Here is a 14,506-nt window from a genome sequence, read left to right as displayed (position 1 = left end):
TGGGATTTTGCAGTCCTGGAAGATTGAGCTCTGGCCCGCTGCCTGTAGGAGAGTATGTGGGGTGAGGATGGAGGGCAACGCCTTGGCCCCTTCCCCCTTTGGGCTCCCCCCCTTCCCTTCCTTTGGCTCCATCACTTTTTTGTCCTGGTTCCTTCTTTCCAGGGAGCCCAGATTGGAGGCACCCACTAATTCAGGCACCCTCCGAAGACGGCACCTTGCTCCTGTGGGTCCTTCTCTGTTCCCATTTGGGGGGGTGGGCTTGGCACCTCCAGGCCTGGATGGCTGCCACTGACGTCTTTGCTGCTCCTTTTGTTGTTCAAGTTAATTAAATGGAGTCCTGGCTCACCCCTGGAGCCAAGCGTCCTGGTTTTCATGAGGGGCTTCTCTCTCCCCCTCAGAGGAGCTAGCCATGTTTTGGGGACGTTCTCAAGGTTGGCTCCTCTTGGCAGCAATGCAAGAGGCACTCCCCCTCTGTCTCCCCCCCTCCATGTTCTGGTGATTCATCATGTGACGTCAAGGCTGCCCCCATTGCAAAAACACTGACCCACTCCCTCCACACACATGGCCTGACAATATCTGATTCACCACCACTGGGCTTGTGAGGGGAGGCAGCAGGACATGGACCCCGGAGAGGAGGGGGAGGAAAGCAGGCAATGGAGCTGACCCTCCTGCCTTGCTGGAAAAGAAAGAGGGTCAGGCCCAGAAGGGTCCCCTGACCTCCTGCCCCCATTATTCAGACCCTTTTGGCTGCAGGGCCAGAAGGCCAGTCTGGCTGAGTCTGCTCTGGCAAAGTGGGGCAGCAGTCCCTTCCCCAGCACTGGATTCCATCGTTTGCCCCCTCTCTGGGGGGCTGCCTGCCTTGGGGCTCCCCTCTGCTCATCAGGCCCCTTGGGGTGCCCTTTTTGTTCTGCCACCAGCCACACGTGGCACGTGCCCCATAAATGGTGCCTCCCCCTGCCCTTCCTTCCCCCAACCCTCCAAGGGAGAAGATGGATGGGGCCGTCCAAAGTGAGATGGAGCAGAGAGACTCCGAGGGAGGAAGGAGGTGGAAGGAGGCCAGGTACCCCCTGCACCATGGCCAGAGGCACTTCAATTGGGCTGGGGACCCATTGGAGATTTGGGCTCCCTCTCTCCCCTTGGGTTGGGACCAGGTGCCCTGCAGAGTGGCCTGCCAGTTTATTCCTAGCCAGCCCCAGGTGCCCTGCCTGACTGCCCCCCAGAAGATATGGGTGGGGGATTTGCTGGGGTTGAACATTTCCTGCTGGGATCAGCAGCCCTCACAGGTGTCTTAAGAGAGAACCTGGAGTCTTGAGTGTATGAGAGGAGAGTGGGGAGGAGCAGATGGTGGAGCAGAGGCTGGCACAGACAGGCCCCTGCCTGCCCGCCCACACGCCCGTCTGCCTGGCTGTGGCTTGGCTCGGGATGCCGGGATGCCTTTGCCAGACTTGCCTGGACCTGTTTGCACTCCTCCCAGGTGGAGCAGACAGAGCAGTTTAGGCCCAGGTGGATTTGCCTTTAGCTTTGCTAAAGGTAGGGAGGAGGATAATCGTCTGAAAGCCAGGATCGGGACGGCCAAGGCAGCGGAGGTAATGGACCCACAGGGGCTTCTTCAAAGTCCAGGGCCCCAAGGGGGCCAGCAAGGGTCCCTGTCCCCATTCAGGAGCCCTTTCAGGGGCCCTCTCCTCAGGCCCCCTCCCCAATCCCTGTGCATGCAGGCCACAGAAAGTGTACCTGCCACAAACACTGTGAAAGGGCAGCCATGTGTCCCATGGGCCTTGTCCCCTCAGGGATGCGCTTCATTCTCTGACCATTGCCTTTCTCCCTGTCTGGGCTCAGTGCGTAGGATGAAGCCCCTTGGTCGGAGAGTGGCCCAGACCCAGGAGCAGCTCCGGCAGGATGAGGCCCTTGCCAGGAAGCTGCAAGAGGAGGAGTGGAGCCGCCTGGTGAGAGGATCCCTCCCTTGACCCCTCTCTCTGGGCAGGAAAGGGGCTGCACAAGAGGGCAGCTGCAGCCCAAGCAGCCAGAGGCCTTGTGGCTTCCTTGGTGGGGCAGAAGGGCGATGTGGGCCAGGGTCCATGAGGTGTGACTCCTTTCCCCCTGCCACCTGCAGAGAGCCCAGAGGAGCCAGGAGCAGAGAGAGGACTACAGAGCCGCCCAAGTAGCACAAGACGAGGTAAGAGGGAGGAGGGGAGACCAAGAGGCAGACTGCTGGACAGCTCCCAGGGGGATATTGTGGGTCCAGGGACCAACTGAGGTTGCCTGGCAGCTGGTCATGGAGGCCTGCCCTCTCCTGCTTTGTTGGGGGGGTAAGGATCAAGCTGAGGGGGGGTCAGGGGAGGGGGCTGCTGGTCATGGACTTGCCTCCTTCACAGCCTTTTTGAGAGCCCTGACCGACCTCCTGGTTTTGGGAGGCCTTTGGAGATGGGGGGGGGGGGGGACCCAGAAAAGTCTGGGGTGGGGCTGGCAGTGTGTCCCAGAAGGGACTGCTCTCAGCATCTGAGCCCAAGACTGGCATCCTTAGGCCTCGTTGTGGGGCGGCGGTGTTTGAGACCAAGAAGACATATGGGGAGGCCATCTCCACCAGCCCTCTGGAGGCAATGGGGATGATGTGGGTGCCCATGTATCCCCCTCCCTGCCTCCAGGAGATTGCACATTACATCCAGGGCCAGGAGATGAAAGCACACTGGAGGAAGCCCAGCCAGGAGTTGGTAGCCCTCAGCAGCAAGGGCCCACACCATCTCACCCAGCCGATGCAGAGGGGGCCCAGTGGCGGCTGCAGCCAAGAGGTGATGGGGGGGGGGTGTCTCAAAGTAGTTGCCTCTTCCTGCAAGGAGGAGCCCTCTATCTGCCCCGCCTTGACTGGAGGCTCAGCCTCAGAAAGAGGCAGCTCTCTTTGGAAGCCATCCAGCCCTTGCCAAAATCAGCCAATTTAGGGGCTGGAAGGCAGATCCTAAGTCATTGGGGTGGGGGGCAGTGGAGCTCTTGCTTTTCTGTTCTGTCTGACTTTTGACTTTTTTTTCCTCCTGGTTTTCCTTCTGGTGCCCTTTCCAGAAGGCCCAGCAGAGCCAAAGGGGCCAGCTCATGTCCGCCGGAGCCACCGCCATTTGGGTCCAGCCCCTGGAGAGACTGGAGGGGCCCACGCCAGAAGGCCACACAGTTGGCTGCAGGGGGTGAGCTGGTGTACCGCACAACAGCGGGCACCTTTGGGGAGAGGAAATTGGAAACCTTGAACCCAATTCTTGTCTTTAGGAATTAGGATGCACTATCAGGGGACTTGGACAGAGATTTTCCAATAATGCCAACATTTGGTCCTTGCCCTGTAATCTCCCCCAGTACTTGGCATCTCAGGTATTGTGCACCATCGAGGAACCTAGAATCCTCAGGAAAAGGACTATTATCTGTTCCTCTGATGCGCACAGCCCTATTATTGTCATGCAACTGTGGCTAGGGTCTTTCTTCTATGTGAGCTGCCTCACATTGTTGCTTTTCCCTCAGGCGGCTGCTTTGCCGAAATATTGCTGAAGATCTGGACCCAACATTCAGAGCCAAAGCACTGGACTGCCTTCCCTCTGAGGCCTCTGCCCTTTGTCCCCAAGGTAGACCCATCATCTCCAAGAATGGACAGACATGGAGAAGGGGAGGGAGAGGTGCCGCTCTGCTCCAAGCAGGGTTCCCTCACTGCTGATGGTGGCCTGGAGTGGCATCTGTGTGGGATCTGAGAAGGGTTTCATTGGTGCTTGGACTGTGGCACACATGGCAGCAGGGCAAAACAACCCACATGGCTGGTCTGGATGCCTCCAGCTGCAGCGCTGCGGTCCCACTTTTCTCCCTGCCTCTTGGTGATTTGCAGGCACTGCTTCTGTGCTTTCTGTGACCCTCCCTTGCTGAAGGTGGCAGAGGAACAACTGCCCTTTTCCTGCGGTTGTCAGGATCCAGCATTTACCCGGCAACTCTGCACCTTGCAGCAGACCAAGGCACTGGGGGGGGGGGGCACAGCAGGAGGGGGACCTCTGCGTGGTTTGTGCCCAGGGCACCTTTGGCGCTGCAGGAGGGAAGGGTTTCTCCAACAGGCCCCCCACACCATCTTCCTCAACACTCTCCCCTTAAAAGGCAGCCTTTAGAGAACTGGCCATTGGGAAGGAGGTGGGGTGTTGCCAGGTGGGCAGCTGGAGCCATGCTCTCTTCTTTCTCCCTCCTTTGCGCAGCCTCTTCTGCTGCTGCCCCAAGCAGCCCTCTCCCTGTGGACAGAGTCTTCAACTGCTTGGAGGAAACTGCAGCCCTTCCATTTGTGTCCCCAACAAAACGACATCCAGAAAATGTGGGCCAACAGAAGTCCAGGGAGAAGAGGGAAGGCTGCAAGCAGCAGTGAGGGTCTGATGGCAGGGGCTTTGGCAGCAGAGGAGCCTCCTGCCCCAGGCGCTCTGGGTGAGACTCCAGGAAAGCAGAAGCAAAAGGTGGGGATGTGGCTGCCTTTGGGGAGCAGGTCAAAAGAACTGGATTGGAGACCTGTTGCTAGGTCCCTCCCCTGCCTTCCGGGTCCAAGGACACATGAGCACCTCTCAGCGGGGGTTGTTCTGAACTCCATTCATGCACACATGGGCTGCACATAGGTGGGCAAGCTCTTTCCAGCAGGGAGAGTGTTGGGATATAGCATACATTTCCCAACAGAGAGCCTCCATCTCTGCTCAAGAGGGGCATGAGGGCATCGTCAGGCAGGAGCCAGCCCACTCACAGCCTCCCCACCACTGGGTCTGGACCCCTTGGGAGGGCAATGCTCATCCAGCCAATGTTTACTGGTGGAGCCTCCATGTGCTTCCACACGAGGGTCCCCTGCCTTCCTGCCTGCCTGCCATGAAAGGGCAACAAAATGCAGGGAGGCTTTCCTGAGCCTGCCAGCAGCTTTCCGCACCTGTGAGCCTCCGGGACACCCCATTATAGCTGGGAACCCCAAAATGTGGGCCATGAAAGCCTTTCCTGTCCCGTACTTGAGGCTCAGTGGAGGACATAAGCAAAAGCCCTGGGCCAGCTGGCCAAGGGGGGCTCCAGGCTGCCTTCTTCCCCTTCAGGAAGCAACCCTTTGGCTTCAAGCACTGGAGAAAGATGCTGTGGGCATTACATCTCCCATCACCCACATAACCATTGGCCATGCCGACTGGAGTTATGATGGAGGTTCTAATCCAGCCACACTTAGAGGTGGTGGTGGAGTGTGGGCTATAAGAAAAGCAGCTGCATCTGGTGCTAAACCTTTTTGCTTTGTTCTTCTGGAAAACAAGTTTACTCTCAATCTCTCTCTGTGTATTTATGTCTTTTCTATGCTTGTGCGTGCATATATTTTTTTTTAAAAAAATAAAGGTGCCCTTATATAAGAATTAGTTCTTGCACATTTCTTGCCCATGTTCGCAGGGAGACGCTCGCAGAATGGTCACTGAGAGAGGTCACTGACCTTTGCAGCCATGGAAGGGGGGTCAGTGCCTTCCCCACAAACACACACTGGTCACTAGAAGGACCCCAAAGGAGGGTCCAGGAGGGAGGCCTGCAAGAGCTGCGCTTGCCAAGGTGAGTCTGGGCTGTTGGAAGGATGGACAGCCCTGGCAGGTGGTCCGAGGAAAAGTCAAACTGGAGGAATGGAACGGCCACCAGCAACTCCTTGGAAGCATTTATTTCTCTCCAAGGAGCCCCCAGAGAGTCCCCATCCCAACAAGTGGCACGCAGGGCTTCTGACAAGACTTCCTTCTTTCTCCATCCATAAAAAAATATCACATCATATAAAATTTAGGACAAGATCACACTTCTGGAAGCCTTTTCTTTTAAGAGCACTACTTCTGCATATCTTTTGCAGTATCACAGGCACAAGGTGGTGCTTCTCCAGCAGCCCTGACCTTCTCAGAGAGGGCAGGATTTTCACACACACACTACACAGACCTCACTGGTGGCCACACAGTTTCTCAAGGCGGCTTGGAAAGTCTATGGCCCTCCATGGTGACGGCAGAGGAGAGGAGGCTCTGGTGCTGTCAAAATGTTTCCAGCTTCCTCCTCCGGTTGCGGTGGGTGAACATCAGCCCTGGTTCTGCGGCGTGAGAGGGTACATGCCACCACAGCCACTGTCGTCACCCGCCTCTTGGCTCCAAGCACACAGACCAGATGTTTCCACTGGGCTCAACCACCAGAGCCGACTCAGACTCATATAAGAGGTGGGAAGGAGAGCACCGCAGCAAGTCATAACTCTTGGCCTTTTCACAGGGATGGAACGAGTGTGTATCTGAAGGGGAAGGGAGAGCGGACAGGGCCTTCTGTCGACGGGGGCTCTGCACTGGTGCCCAAGGGGCTCAGGAAACCTGAAAGCAGGGCCTTGTCCCCTGGATGCCCCCCCCCCCCCAGTAATGAAGAGAGCCAGACAAGAGGAGGACCTGGGGCAGAGCTACTGCCATGTGCCATGACAGAGGATGGCACGACCACATTGGTGGCGTTGGCAGGAACAGCTGGCACTTTCTCTTCCCTGAAAGCCCAGGGCACTCACAAAAAGTGGCAGTTTGGTGGCACGTGACCCGCCTTTGTGGCTCCATCTGTCCAGACACTCCATGGTGGTGGTGGTGGGGAGGTTGCAGTTTGGGAAGGGGCCTTTTGAATCCCCTGCAGTTAGGAAGCATGCACACACACATACGCAAACATATCTACATACACAAGATGAGGCTTCTGAACATCCCCTCCCCAGATGCCAGGAGCCATAACAGCTAAAGCAAAATGAAACTGCTGTAACTGCTGAGTGCAGATGCTCTCCAGGACTGAAGGTGCATCTGCAGTCTGGAAGAATCTGGACTTGGAGCCTCCAGAACAGGTCTGGACCAAGCAAAGCAGCCCCTGGGAAGGAAGGAAGGAAGGAAGGAAGGAAGGAAGGAAGGAAGGAAGGCCGGCCCACCCATGGGGTTAGAAAAAATAGAGGGGGCTCCAGTCCTGAAAGAGAGGAGTGGGAGCCCAAGGGAGGAGGAGGTCTCAGGTGGGGGCAGCCCAAGAACCCCTCTTTCTGGTTGAGCAGAAGGAGGAACCTCTGCCCCATGAAGCTCAAGGACCCCCTCCAGACACACTCCCTCTCGCATCTAAGACAGATCTCCTATGGGGCTCCTCTTCTTGGGCCCCTCTTCCTTTGGTAGAAGGATCCTCCCTCCTGAGGAAGGCCCCTTGAGCAGAGCTAGGGGGGCTCCTTAGGGGACTTTTTCAAGCAGCAGCTCCCACTTTGCCCCAGAGGCTTTGCTGCAGCCATCACCGCCTTCCTCTTCCTCTGGGTAGCAGTAGCTGCAGTCGTCCACCTCTTGGGCCGGCTGACCACGGCAGGCAGACCCTGTGGGGAGAGCAGAGGCCGTGAGAGGCAGCTGTGGGGTCCTGGGAAGAAAGGATCAGGGCCCCATGCCAACCCTGCCGTGTCCTCCCAGCCCAGACCCCCAGGATTCACACCCAGAGCCCCCAGCTGGCATCACCCAAAAGTTCCTACATCAGGGAAGACCCATGGAGGGGGAACCGCCAAGGGCCCTTCCTTGGCCCCTTGGGGGCTGCCAGGTCTCATTTTGATCTTTCTGGGGCAGGGAAGCCAGCGCCCGACCAAAGGGAGGGGAGGACGAGCTGCCCATTCTTCCAAGAATTGAAAGCCGAGGTGTGGGGCAGCTACACCCCGTGCTCCTGTGGGTCAAAAGGGCCGGTGCTCACCCCCAGGACGGTCCCCAAGAAAGAAAGCAGATGGCAGGCTGGCCTTACCTCCTTCTTGGGACTTCTCTTGGGTCCATGACCTGAAGACGAGGCAGGAGATGCACAGGGCCAGGAGGCAGAGCAGCAGGGCTGCCACGGACATGGCAATGGGGACCATCTGGCCATCTGTTTCTGGAGGAGCTGAGGAGAATGCATCTCAGAGGCCGGCCCAGGCCCTGCCAGAGCCAAGAGCTCTGCGCCTGCCTCTGGGGATGCCAGACCCACCCGCCCCGCCAGAGCAGCAGAAGCAGCCACTGCTTCCCTGCCCTGTGAACTGGGCACGCTCCTGGCTCCTGAAGGCCACTCTGAAGGCTGCCCAAGCAGCAGAGAGTCCATGCTGCCTGAGGAGGGGCTCAGGAGCTGGGAAGGGGGTGCCATGGGCTGCGTTGGTCTTGGTGGTCCTTAAAGGGGGCCATGGACCCGCAGCCCCTGCTGGGTCAGGAGACTCTGAAGGGCAGCCGGGAGGCAGCCGGAGTCATCGCTGTTAATAATAATGACACTATCACCACTGATACCTGTCGTCTTAATGGGGGAGACCCCCGTGGTTGGCATGGGGGGCTGGGTTGGCTCTGGCTGGCAAACCACATCGCTCTTCTCGGTCCCAGGTTTCAGGATCCGGTCATTGGGGCACCTGCAGGGAAGCCCAGAGGGGCACGGAAACCCCCAAGAAAGGCACCTTCAGTCCGGCAGTAGCCTTTGCGCCAAGAGAGCCAGCCTCCAGCCGAGAATCTCAGCATCAACGAGGCGCTGGCGCATCCTGTGTGGCTTTTGGCAAGTGTGCCGCTGTGATCCTCCTGTCTATGGCCATTTCATTCAGAGGCTGAGTCTTGATTTCTAGGCCTTCCTGAACAGCCCCCAAAGCCTGTGGCCCTCAGACTCCGTCAGGCGCAATGGGGCTGTCCCTTGGGGCCCTTGTCAAATGGCAAGGCCACCGTTTGCCCGGATTTTCTAAAATTGCAATGTTTCCAAGCCAGGGAGGGTCAGATCTGCCGATGCAGAATCCATGGCTGCGGAGGGCTCTTTTTTGCCGCCCGGCACATTCATGAGGGGTGTCTTGTGTAGAGGAAGGCAATGGGCCCCTGAAATGGCTAGGAAATCCCTGGCCAAAGCGACCACTGGTCAGCAACTATCCCACCCGGCCAGTCCATTCCAATCTGAAGAAGGGGAACAAGGGAGTCCGAGGAGGGAGGCCTGGCTCCGGGGGCGTCGGACTCACCGGCTGAAGGGGCGGCAGGGGTCCCTGCTCCTGCTGCGGGCGTTGAAGGCTCCCTCGGGGCAGCTCTGGCAGCCTGCGGGCGGAGAGAGAGAGAGAGAGAGCCAGAGGGAGGCCGGGCTTGGCTGGCGGGGCCTGGCCCGGAGCCTGGCGCCCTCCTTCCCTGGCCAGGGCCACTCACCTGTCCGGGGGCTGGGCTCTGTTCCCTGGGGGCAGCCCTCCTGGTCCTGGCAGGGCAGGCAGGCGTTGCCCCCGCAGTTCCTCTCCGGGGGGCAGAGGCAGACGGCGTTGGCGGTGGCGTTGCAGCGGGAGCGGTAGGTCCGGCCTTCTGCAGCATCGGGGGCCAAGAGGGGAAGAGGTTGGAGGGAAGGAGGCAGCCAGGCAGCGGCCCCGGAGGAGGAGGAGGAGGAGGCAGCCCAGGGAAGGGAGGCAGGGAGGCAGGGAGGCAGGGACTCACGGTCGCAGACGTCGCAGGGCAGGCAGCCGTTGGGTTCCGGGTCCGCGCGGAAGGTCCCTGCAAGAGCCCCGCCGCCGGGGAAGGCAAGGGTCAGTCCGGGAGGGAGGGAGGCAGAGAAGGAAGGAAGGAAGGAAGAAGGGGCCGCCTCCCCCGCTCACCCTCGGGACAGGCTCGCCCCCCGCCCCGGGCCCCCGGGAGCATCAGCATCAGCAGCATCAGCATGAGCATGAGCCTGAGCAGGGCAGGCAGCCTCCCCTCGGCCTCCATCTCCTGCGGGGCCTCTGTCGGGCGGAGGGGCAGAGCGGCGCTTTTGAGGGAGGGAGTCCCCGCTGGGACGTCACCGCAGGGTCACGTGACGGGCGGCGGCAGAAGGGGATCCCCGCCCGGGGAGAGAGGGAGGGGGAGGAGGGGGCTCCTGGCGAGTCACACAACAACAACAACAACAACAACAACAGCAACAGCAACAGCAGCAACAGCACACCTTGGGCCTCAGGCTGTAGCGATGTTTTAGGAAGGCGGCGTACAAAGGACATGAGCAAATCCGAAGGAAGGCGGAGGAACGGGCCCAGCCTTCGCCCAGGAAGGCGCTGCCGTCGTCCCGGAGGGGCGACTGGAGGAACCTCCCAGGACTACCGCTCCCGGCATCCCCTCCGTGGCCCTGGCCCCGCCCCCTCCTCCTGCGCATGCGCCGCCGAGGCAGCGACGGAGACTGAGAGCCAGGAGTCCCAGCAGGACCCAGGAGGAGGAGGAGGAGGAGGAGAAGGCGGCCGGGGATGGCTGCTGCTTCGCGGAGGGCGCTGCTGCTTCTGGCCGAAGGGGCGGAGGAGATGGAGGCCGTGATCCCCGCAGACCTCCTCCGCCGCGCAGGGGTCAGTGGGGGGGCGCCCGGGGAGGCAGGGAGGCGGGCCTGGGGCCTGGGGCCTGGGGCCTGGGCTGAGCAGCACTCCTCCTCCTCCTCCTCCTCCTCTTAGGTCTCGGTGACGGTGGCCGGAGTGTCCGGGAAAGGCCCGGTGCGGTGCAGCCGCGACGTCCTCATCTGCCCGGACGCCAGCCTGGAGGACGCCCGGAAGCAGGTGGGTTCTGGGCCCGTGGGTCCCTCCCTGGCGGCCGGCCGACCGGGGCTGCCCCTGATCCGGCTCTCTCTCGGCCTTCCTTCCTTGCTTCCTTCCAGGGCCCCTTCGACGTGGTGCTCTTGCCCGGAGGGAACCTGGGAGCCCAGAACCTCTGCCAGGTAAAGAGGGAGGGGCCAAGGCCCTGGCCCCTCCCCCTCTCTCTTCGGCACAACCCCCCCTCTGGGCCCCTTGGGGGGCACAAAGGCACCTGAGGGCCCCGGGGGTCCTCTCTGACCCCCCCCAACCATTAGCTCTCTTCCTGGGGGGCGTGGGCTGAGCTGGACCGACTGGCGCTCTGGGAGACATCCCTTGGGCCCCTTTCCTTGTTGGGTGCACCCCCCCAGCTTCCTTTTCCCTTTAAGGGCCCATGTGCTGCCGATTGCGCGCTTTTGCCGCTTGCAACGAAGTCCTGTCTTCATCCCGTGTTTGTTTCCTTGCAGTCTCCTGCGGTGAAGGAAGTCCTGAAAGACCAGGACGCCAGGAAAGGGCTGATCGCAGCCATCTGCGCAGGTGGGGCCCCAAGACCCCCACAAGGTTTGGGGGGGCAAAGGGTCCATGTGTGTGGCCCTCCTGAGCTGGTGCTGCGGCCGTGGGGAGCCCCAAGGGAAGCGTGGGAGCTCAGTGGAAACTCTGAGACCAGGAGAGCCTTCTAAAGATCCGGTTCCTGTTATCAGACTGGAGGCTTTGCTCTCTGCCCTTCGGGGGCCCGGCTGATAGCGGAGAGCTTGAGGCCCCGGATGCCTAGGTTGCCTCTTTCCTGAGGCAAAGCAGGTCTGTGTGCCAGGAGGAGGCCTTGGGGCAGAAGGCAAACAGGAGACTTTCTGAGAAGGGGCTTAGCTGGCCGTGGGTCCCCCCCAGCCCCCTCCTTCATTGGCCAGATTGGCTGAGAGGCCCACCTTGCACTCCCTTGGCTGATCAGGCAGCCATTTGTGCCAGCGTGACCTTCTGGTACCTTTTGCCCTTTGGATGCTGCCAGGCTAGGATTACTCCTCCTCCTCCTCCTCTGTTGCTTATCTGGATGGAGGGCAGCATCTGGGCAGGGAAGGTTGGGGGGGGGGGTAACCAGATCCCTTCTGGCCACCGCTCAGGGACGTAGCTAGGATTTTAGGAAGGGGGGGGGTCCAGACTAAGTGCCACCATTATAATGGGGCTTGGGTACAGCGGTGCAGCAGCACACACCATTCATTTTTCTAATGGAAGGGACGGGGTCCAGACCCCAAGACCCCTCCCCTCCTTGGCTATGTCCCTGCACTGCTGCAGAATGCTGCCCATGACGGTCACTGCTGTCCTCCTGGGCTTGGATGGCAGATGAAAGAGGCCTGGCAGTGCTGACTGCCCACAAACACACATAGGCAATGCCCCACTGCCATTAGATGGAGCCTTCTTTTCCCCCCAGTACCTTCCTCCCAGGAACCAGCTTCCTTCTCTCAAGAGCAGAATCCTCTGCCTCCTCCGGACCCCACTCCCTCCTCGCTCCCAGAGGCTGTGACCCATGGGCTTGGGTCACTTGGGGAAAGGCCTTTTCCCAGGGAGAAAGAAGGGCAATGGGGGGCAATGGTATTTGGCAGTCCAGGGGAGTCCCCTCCCTGTTTGGGTCCCAGGTCCAAGGGAGGGCTGAGGGAGTGCTCCCCCCACAACTTGGCCACAGAGGGAATGGTGCCAGAGGGGCCTGTGGCAGGCGACTGCTCCGCTGCTAGCAATGGAGCTAGCAATTTGCAGGCCCATATAGGTGCTTTCAGTGTGTGATGCTGGGGGTGGGGCACATGGGGTGGGTCTGAGCTGGAAACCCCCAGTGGCCCCCATCCGCCCTCTTGCCCTGCGTGGTGCAACCTTCTCTCAGGCAGCCCCATTGACGTCTTGTTTTGCAGCCCGGAAGCTGGCCGTGGGTGTTTGCTACCTGCTGAGAAACGTTTTTTCCTTCCCTGTGGCTTTGGTTTCCTCTTGGCTTTTTTCTGGCAGATGGTTCTGATAGTCTGATTCCTGGAGCCCCGCTTCAAACACCCCGAGACCTGAGGAGCCCCAGCTTGGCCTGAGAAGGGCTTTGGCTTTTTTTTCCCCTGCAGAAGGTTTTGAGCTGAGCTCAAAAGGGGCTTCCTCCTTCTTTTGCATAAACAGGAATTTGCACACCCAGAAAAGCCTTATCATGCTTTCCGCTGGGTGCTTTCATCAGCTCCGTGGTTTGGCCATACCTCCTCTGGTGGTATTAGAAGCTGAAGTGATAAAGTGTGTGTCGTCATTTTTGGCATTAGCGATTTGATGCTAGAGATTGTGGGGAGGGGGCTGGAATCTCCTTTGAATCAGCTACAAATCCAGCCAGTTTGGTGTGCTTTCCATTTCCTCTTTCTCCTCCATGGAGCCAGAGGCCCTCAGCTGCACTTTTGGGGGCTGCAGAAGCTGCCATCACAAACATGAGCAACAGCAGCTGCTGCATATTTTTTGCGGGGGGGGGGGGGGAATCAGATAATTTGGAGACCAGGGTTCGAATCCCTGCTTGGCCATGGTCTTTAAAGAGAGGCTGGATGGGGATGTCTTCCAGGAGTACTTTATTTGTGTCTTCCTACATGGCAGAATGGGAGTGGACTAGCTGGCCCTTGCACTTCCTTCCCGCTTTATGCAGTCTTTTTAGAAGTGGAACTGTAGCATAAGACACCTGTATGCTTTCATTCAGAGATGAATGTTCAGGAGAGGGGTGGATCATTACAAGGGATGCTTGGTCTTGAACCTGGTTTCTTGAGCCTGAGGATTTTTGAACTCTAATAGTATATCTGGAGGCTTTGAAATGCACACTAGCCCCTTGGCTCCCCTCCTTGTGTCCCCTGCATGTGCCATGCCCGGAAAGTGTGCACCTGCATGTGACGGCCCTTCCTCCCTGTGGCTCTCTACAGGTCCCACGGCTCTCCTGGCGCATGGAATAGGGTTCGGAAGGAAAGTGACAACGCACCCCCTGGCCAAGGACAAGATGATGAGTGGAGGTAAGTGCCCAAAGGGGCAGGGGGAAGTGGGGGGACCTTCTGTGTGCTTAGTAAAACATAGTTCTCTGCAGATTTCTGGTGAGCCGCACATTCCCATTCCGTGAGCAGCTGGGTGATGCCAAAGGCATAAGTCCTGGAGAACAGAATTGATGCCTGACCTAGGAGCCCCCCAGGTGCCCATGCAAAGTCCTTTGTGCCTCTGGGTTGTTTGTCTTCTGTCCCTGAGGCCGGCCTTTTCTTTTTCTTCAGACCACTACAAGTACTCTGAGAATCGTGTGGAGAAGGATGGGCACATCCTGACCAGCCGTGGACCTGGCACCAGCTTTGAGTTTGGCCTTGCCATTGTGGAAGAGCTGCTGGGGAAGGAGGTGGCCGCCCAGGTGAAGGCTCCCCTGGTGTTGAAAGATTAGGGGCACCCTGCCTGCCCCCCACTGAGAGAGCCGCCTCAGTCCAGTTGCACAGGAAGAGTATCATGGTGAGGGGTGGCTGCCTCGGTGTGGAGATGGCAGCTGTCTTTGGAGCCAACTAGTGAATTTTGTTGCCAGTAGCAGGGAGGGAGGGTGTCTTGATGCCACAATGGAGCTTGCCTCCTCACCCACAACCCTTCTCCCCATTATCAGTCTTGTTCACCTTCAATAAAAGAGGGCTTCTGCCCCATAGGCACCTTGTGCCCTGGAAGTTTGTGGTTAACGCTTTCAAGTACCAGTTGCAGAAAATACTCAAAGCAGCCCAAGAGGAGGCAGGGCTTAAGCTGTCTCCATCTCAGCTGCCAGCCCCAGACGGCTTAAATTCCCCCCCCCCCCACCAGGTTTTGGTAGTCTGCCTTAAACAACATGAAGTCAGCTGAATGAGTTTCATCAGTGGTTGTAGTAAAACTGAAATGGGGGAGTCTGGGCAAATGCCCACCATGCCTCACTAGCCAGAAGGACTCTGAGAAGGAGCCCAGGTGGCCACCTCAAGAGTCAGGGCTCCATTTGTAATGGAGGAGGCAGCGGCAGTGACCCGACCCAGACCC

At 59.1% G+C, this 14,506-nt stretch overlaps 3 protein-coding genes across 4 annotated transcripts; 2 read left to right on the top strand and 1 right to left on the bottom strand.

The window, feature by feature from the left end:
- The first annotated feature begins 1,385 nt into the window (after positions 1-1,385).
- LOC149307859 (uncharacterized) lies at positions 1,386-5,349 on the top strand. The gene is made up of 7 exons (XM_089534530.1): positions 1,386-1,586; positions 1,837-1,943; positions 2,111-2,173; positions 2,643-2,786; positions 3,052-3,170; positions 3,496-3,596; positions 4,206-5,349. The coding sequence occupies exons 2-7, from the start codon at positions 1,845-1,847 to the stop codon at positions 4,367-4,369; spliced, it is 690 nt and encodes a 229-aa protein (XP_089390656.1). The 5' UTR covers positions 1,386-1,586; positions 1,837-1,844; the 3' UTR covers positions 4,370-5,349.
- A 150-nt stretch (positions 5,350-5,499) lies between these two features.
- LOC149307858 (tumor necrosis factor receptor superfamily member 9-like) lies at positions 5,500-10,023 on the bottom strand. Its single transcript, XM_089534527.1, has 7 exons — positions 9,889-10,023; positions 9,408-9,464; positions 9,132-9,278; positions 8,954-9,026; positions 8,253-8,368; positions 7,747-7,878; positions 5,500-7,336 (listed from the first exon to the last, which is right to left on the bottom strand). Exons 1-7 carry the CDS (start codon positions 9,938-9,940, stop codon positions 7,200-7,202), a joined length of 714 nt encoding a protein of 237 aa, XP_089390653.1. The 5' UTR covers positions 9,941-10,023; the 3' UTR covers positions 5,500-7,199.
- An 88-nt stretch (positions 10,024-10,111) lies between these two features.
- Positions 10,112-14,169, top strand: LOC149307857 (protein/nucleic acid deglycase DJ-1-like). Of its 2 annotated transcripts, XM_089534528.1 has the most exons (6): positions 10,113-10,276; positions 10,379-10,480; positions 10,579-10,638; positions 10,960-11,029; positions 13,405-13,491; positions 13,741-14,169. In XM_089534528.1, the coding sequence occupies exons 1-6, from the start codon at positions 10,181-10,183 to the stop codon at positions 13,899-13,901; spliced, it is 576 nt and encodes a 191-aa protein (XP_089390654.1). In that variant the 5' UTR covers positions 10,113-10,180; the 3' UTR covers positions 13,902-14,169. The 2 variants fall into 2 exon arrangements, with proteins under 2 accessions (XP_089390655.1, XP_089390654.1); XM_089534529.1 differs by lacking the exon at positions 10,579-10,638 and having other exon boundaries at positions 10,112-10,276.
- Positions 14,170-14,506: the final 337 nt, after the last annotated feature.

The sequence above is a fragment of the Sceloporus occidentalis genome, unplaced genomic scaffold (genome assembly GCF_023333645.1).
Source record: "Sceloporus occidentalis isolate IW3139 unplaced genomic scaffold, rSceOcc1.0.p SCAF_8, whole genome shotgun sequence".
Taxonomy (NCBI): domain Eukaryota; kingdom Metazoa; phylum Chordata; class Lepidosauria; order Squamata; family Phrynosomatidae; genus Sceloporus; species Sceloporus occidentalis.
The sequence above is the reverse complement of the archived record's forward strand: the minus strand, read 5'-3'. Positions and strand labels throughout refer to the sequence as shown.

What these genes read in the sequence shown, in the direction of transcription:
- LOC149307859 (XM_089534530.1), top strand. Translation starts at nt 1,845, where the DNA reads ATGAAGCCCCTTGGTCGGAGAGTGGCCCAGACCCAGGAGCAGCTCCGG. An exon ending in CCCAAGTAGCACAAGACGAG is followed by an intron (nt 2,174 to 2,642) that starts GTAAGAGGGAGG and finishes CCCTGCCTCCAG; the next exon opens with GAGATTGCACATTACATCCA. An exon ending in GTGGCGGCTGCAGCCAAGAG is followed by an intron (nt 2,787 to 3,051) that starts GTGATGGGGGGG and finishes TGCCCTTTCCAG; the next exon opens with AAGGCCCAGCAGAGCCAAAG.
- LOC149307858 (XM_089534527.1), bottom strand. Translation starts at nt 9,940, where the DNA reads ATGTCCTTTGTACGCCGCCTTCCTAAAACATCGCTACAGCCTGAGGCC. An exon ending in GCTACAGCCTGAGGCCCAAG is followed by an intron (nt 9,465 to 9,888) that starts GTGTGCTGTTGC and finishes GGGCTCTTGCAG; the next exon opens with GGACCTTCCGCGCGGACCCG. An exon ending in AGAGCCCAGCCCCCGGACAG is followed by an intron (nt 9,027 to 9,131) that starts GTGAGTGGCCCT and finishes CTCCGCCCGCAG; the next exon opens with GCTGCCAGAGCTGCCCCGAG.
- LOC149307857 (XM_089534528.1), top strand. Translation starts at nt 10,181, where the DNA reads ATGGCTGCTGCTTCGCGGAGGGCGCTGCTGCTTCTGGCCGAAGGGGCG. An exon ending in GAGCCCAGAACCTCTGCCAG is followed by an intron (nt 10,639 to 10,959) that starts GTAAAGAGGGAG and finishes GTTTCCTTGCAG; the next exon opens with TCTCCTGCGGTGAAGGAAGT. An exon ending in GGACAAGATGATGAGTGGAG is followed by an intron (nt 13,492 to 13,740) that starts GTAAGTGCCCAA and finishes CTTTTTCTTCAG; the next exon opens with ACCACTACAAGTACTCTGAG.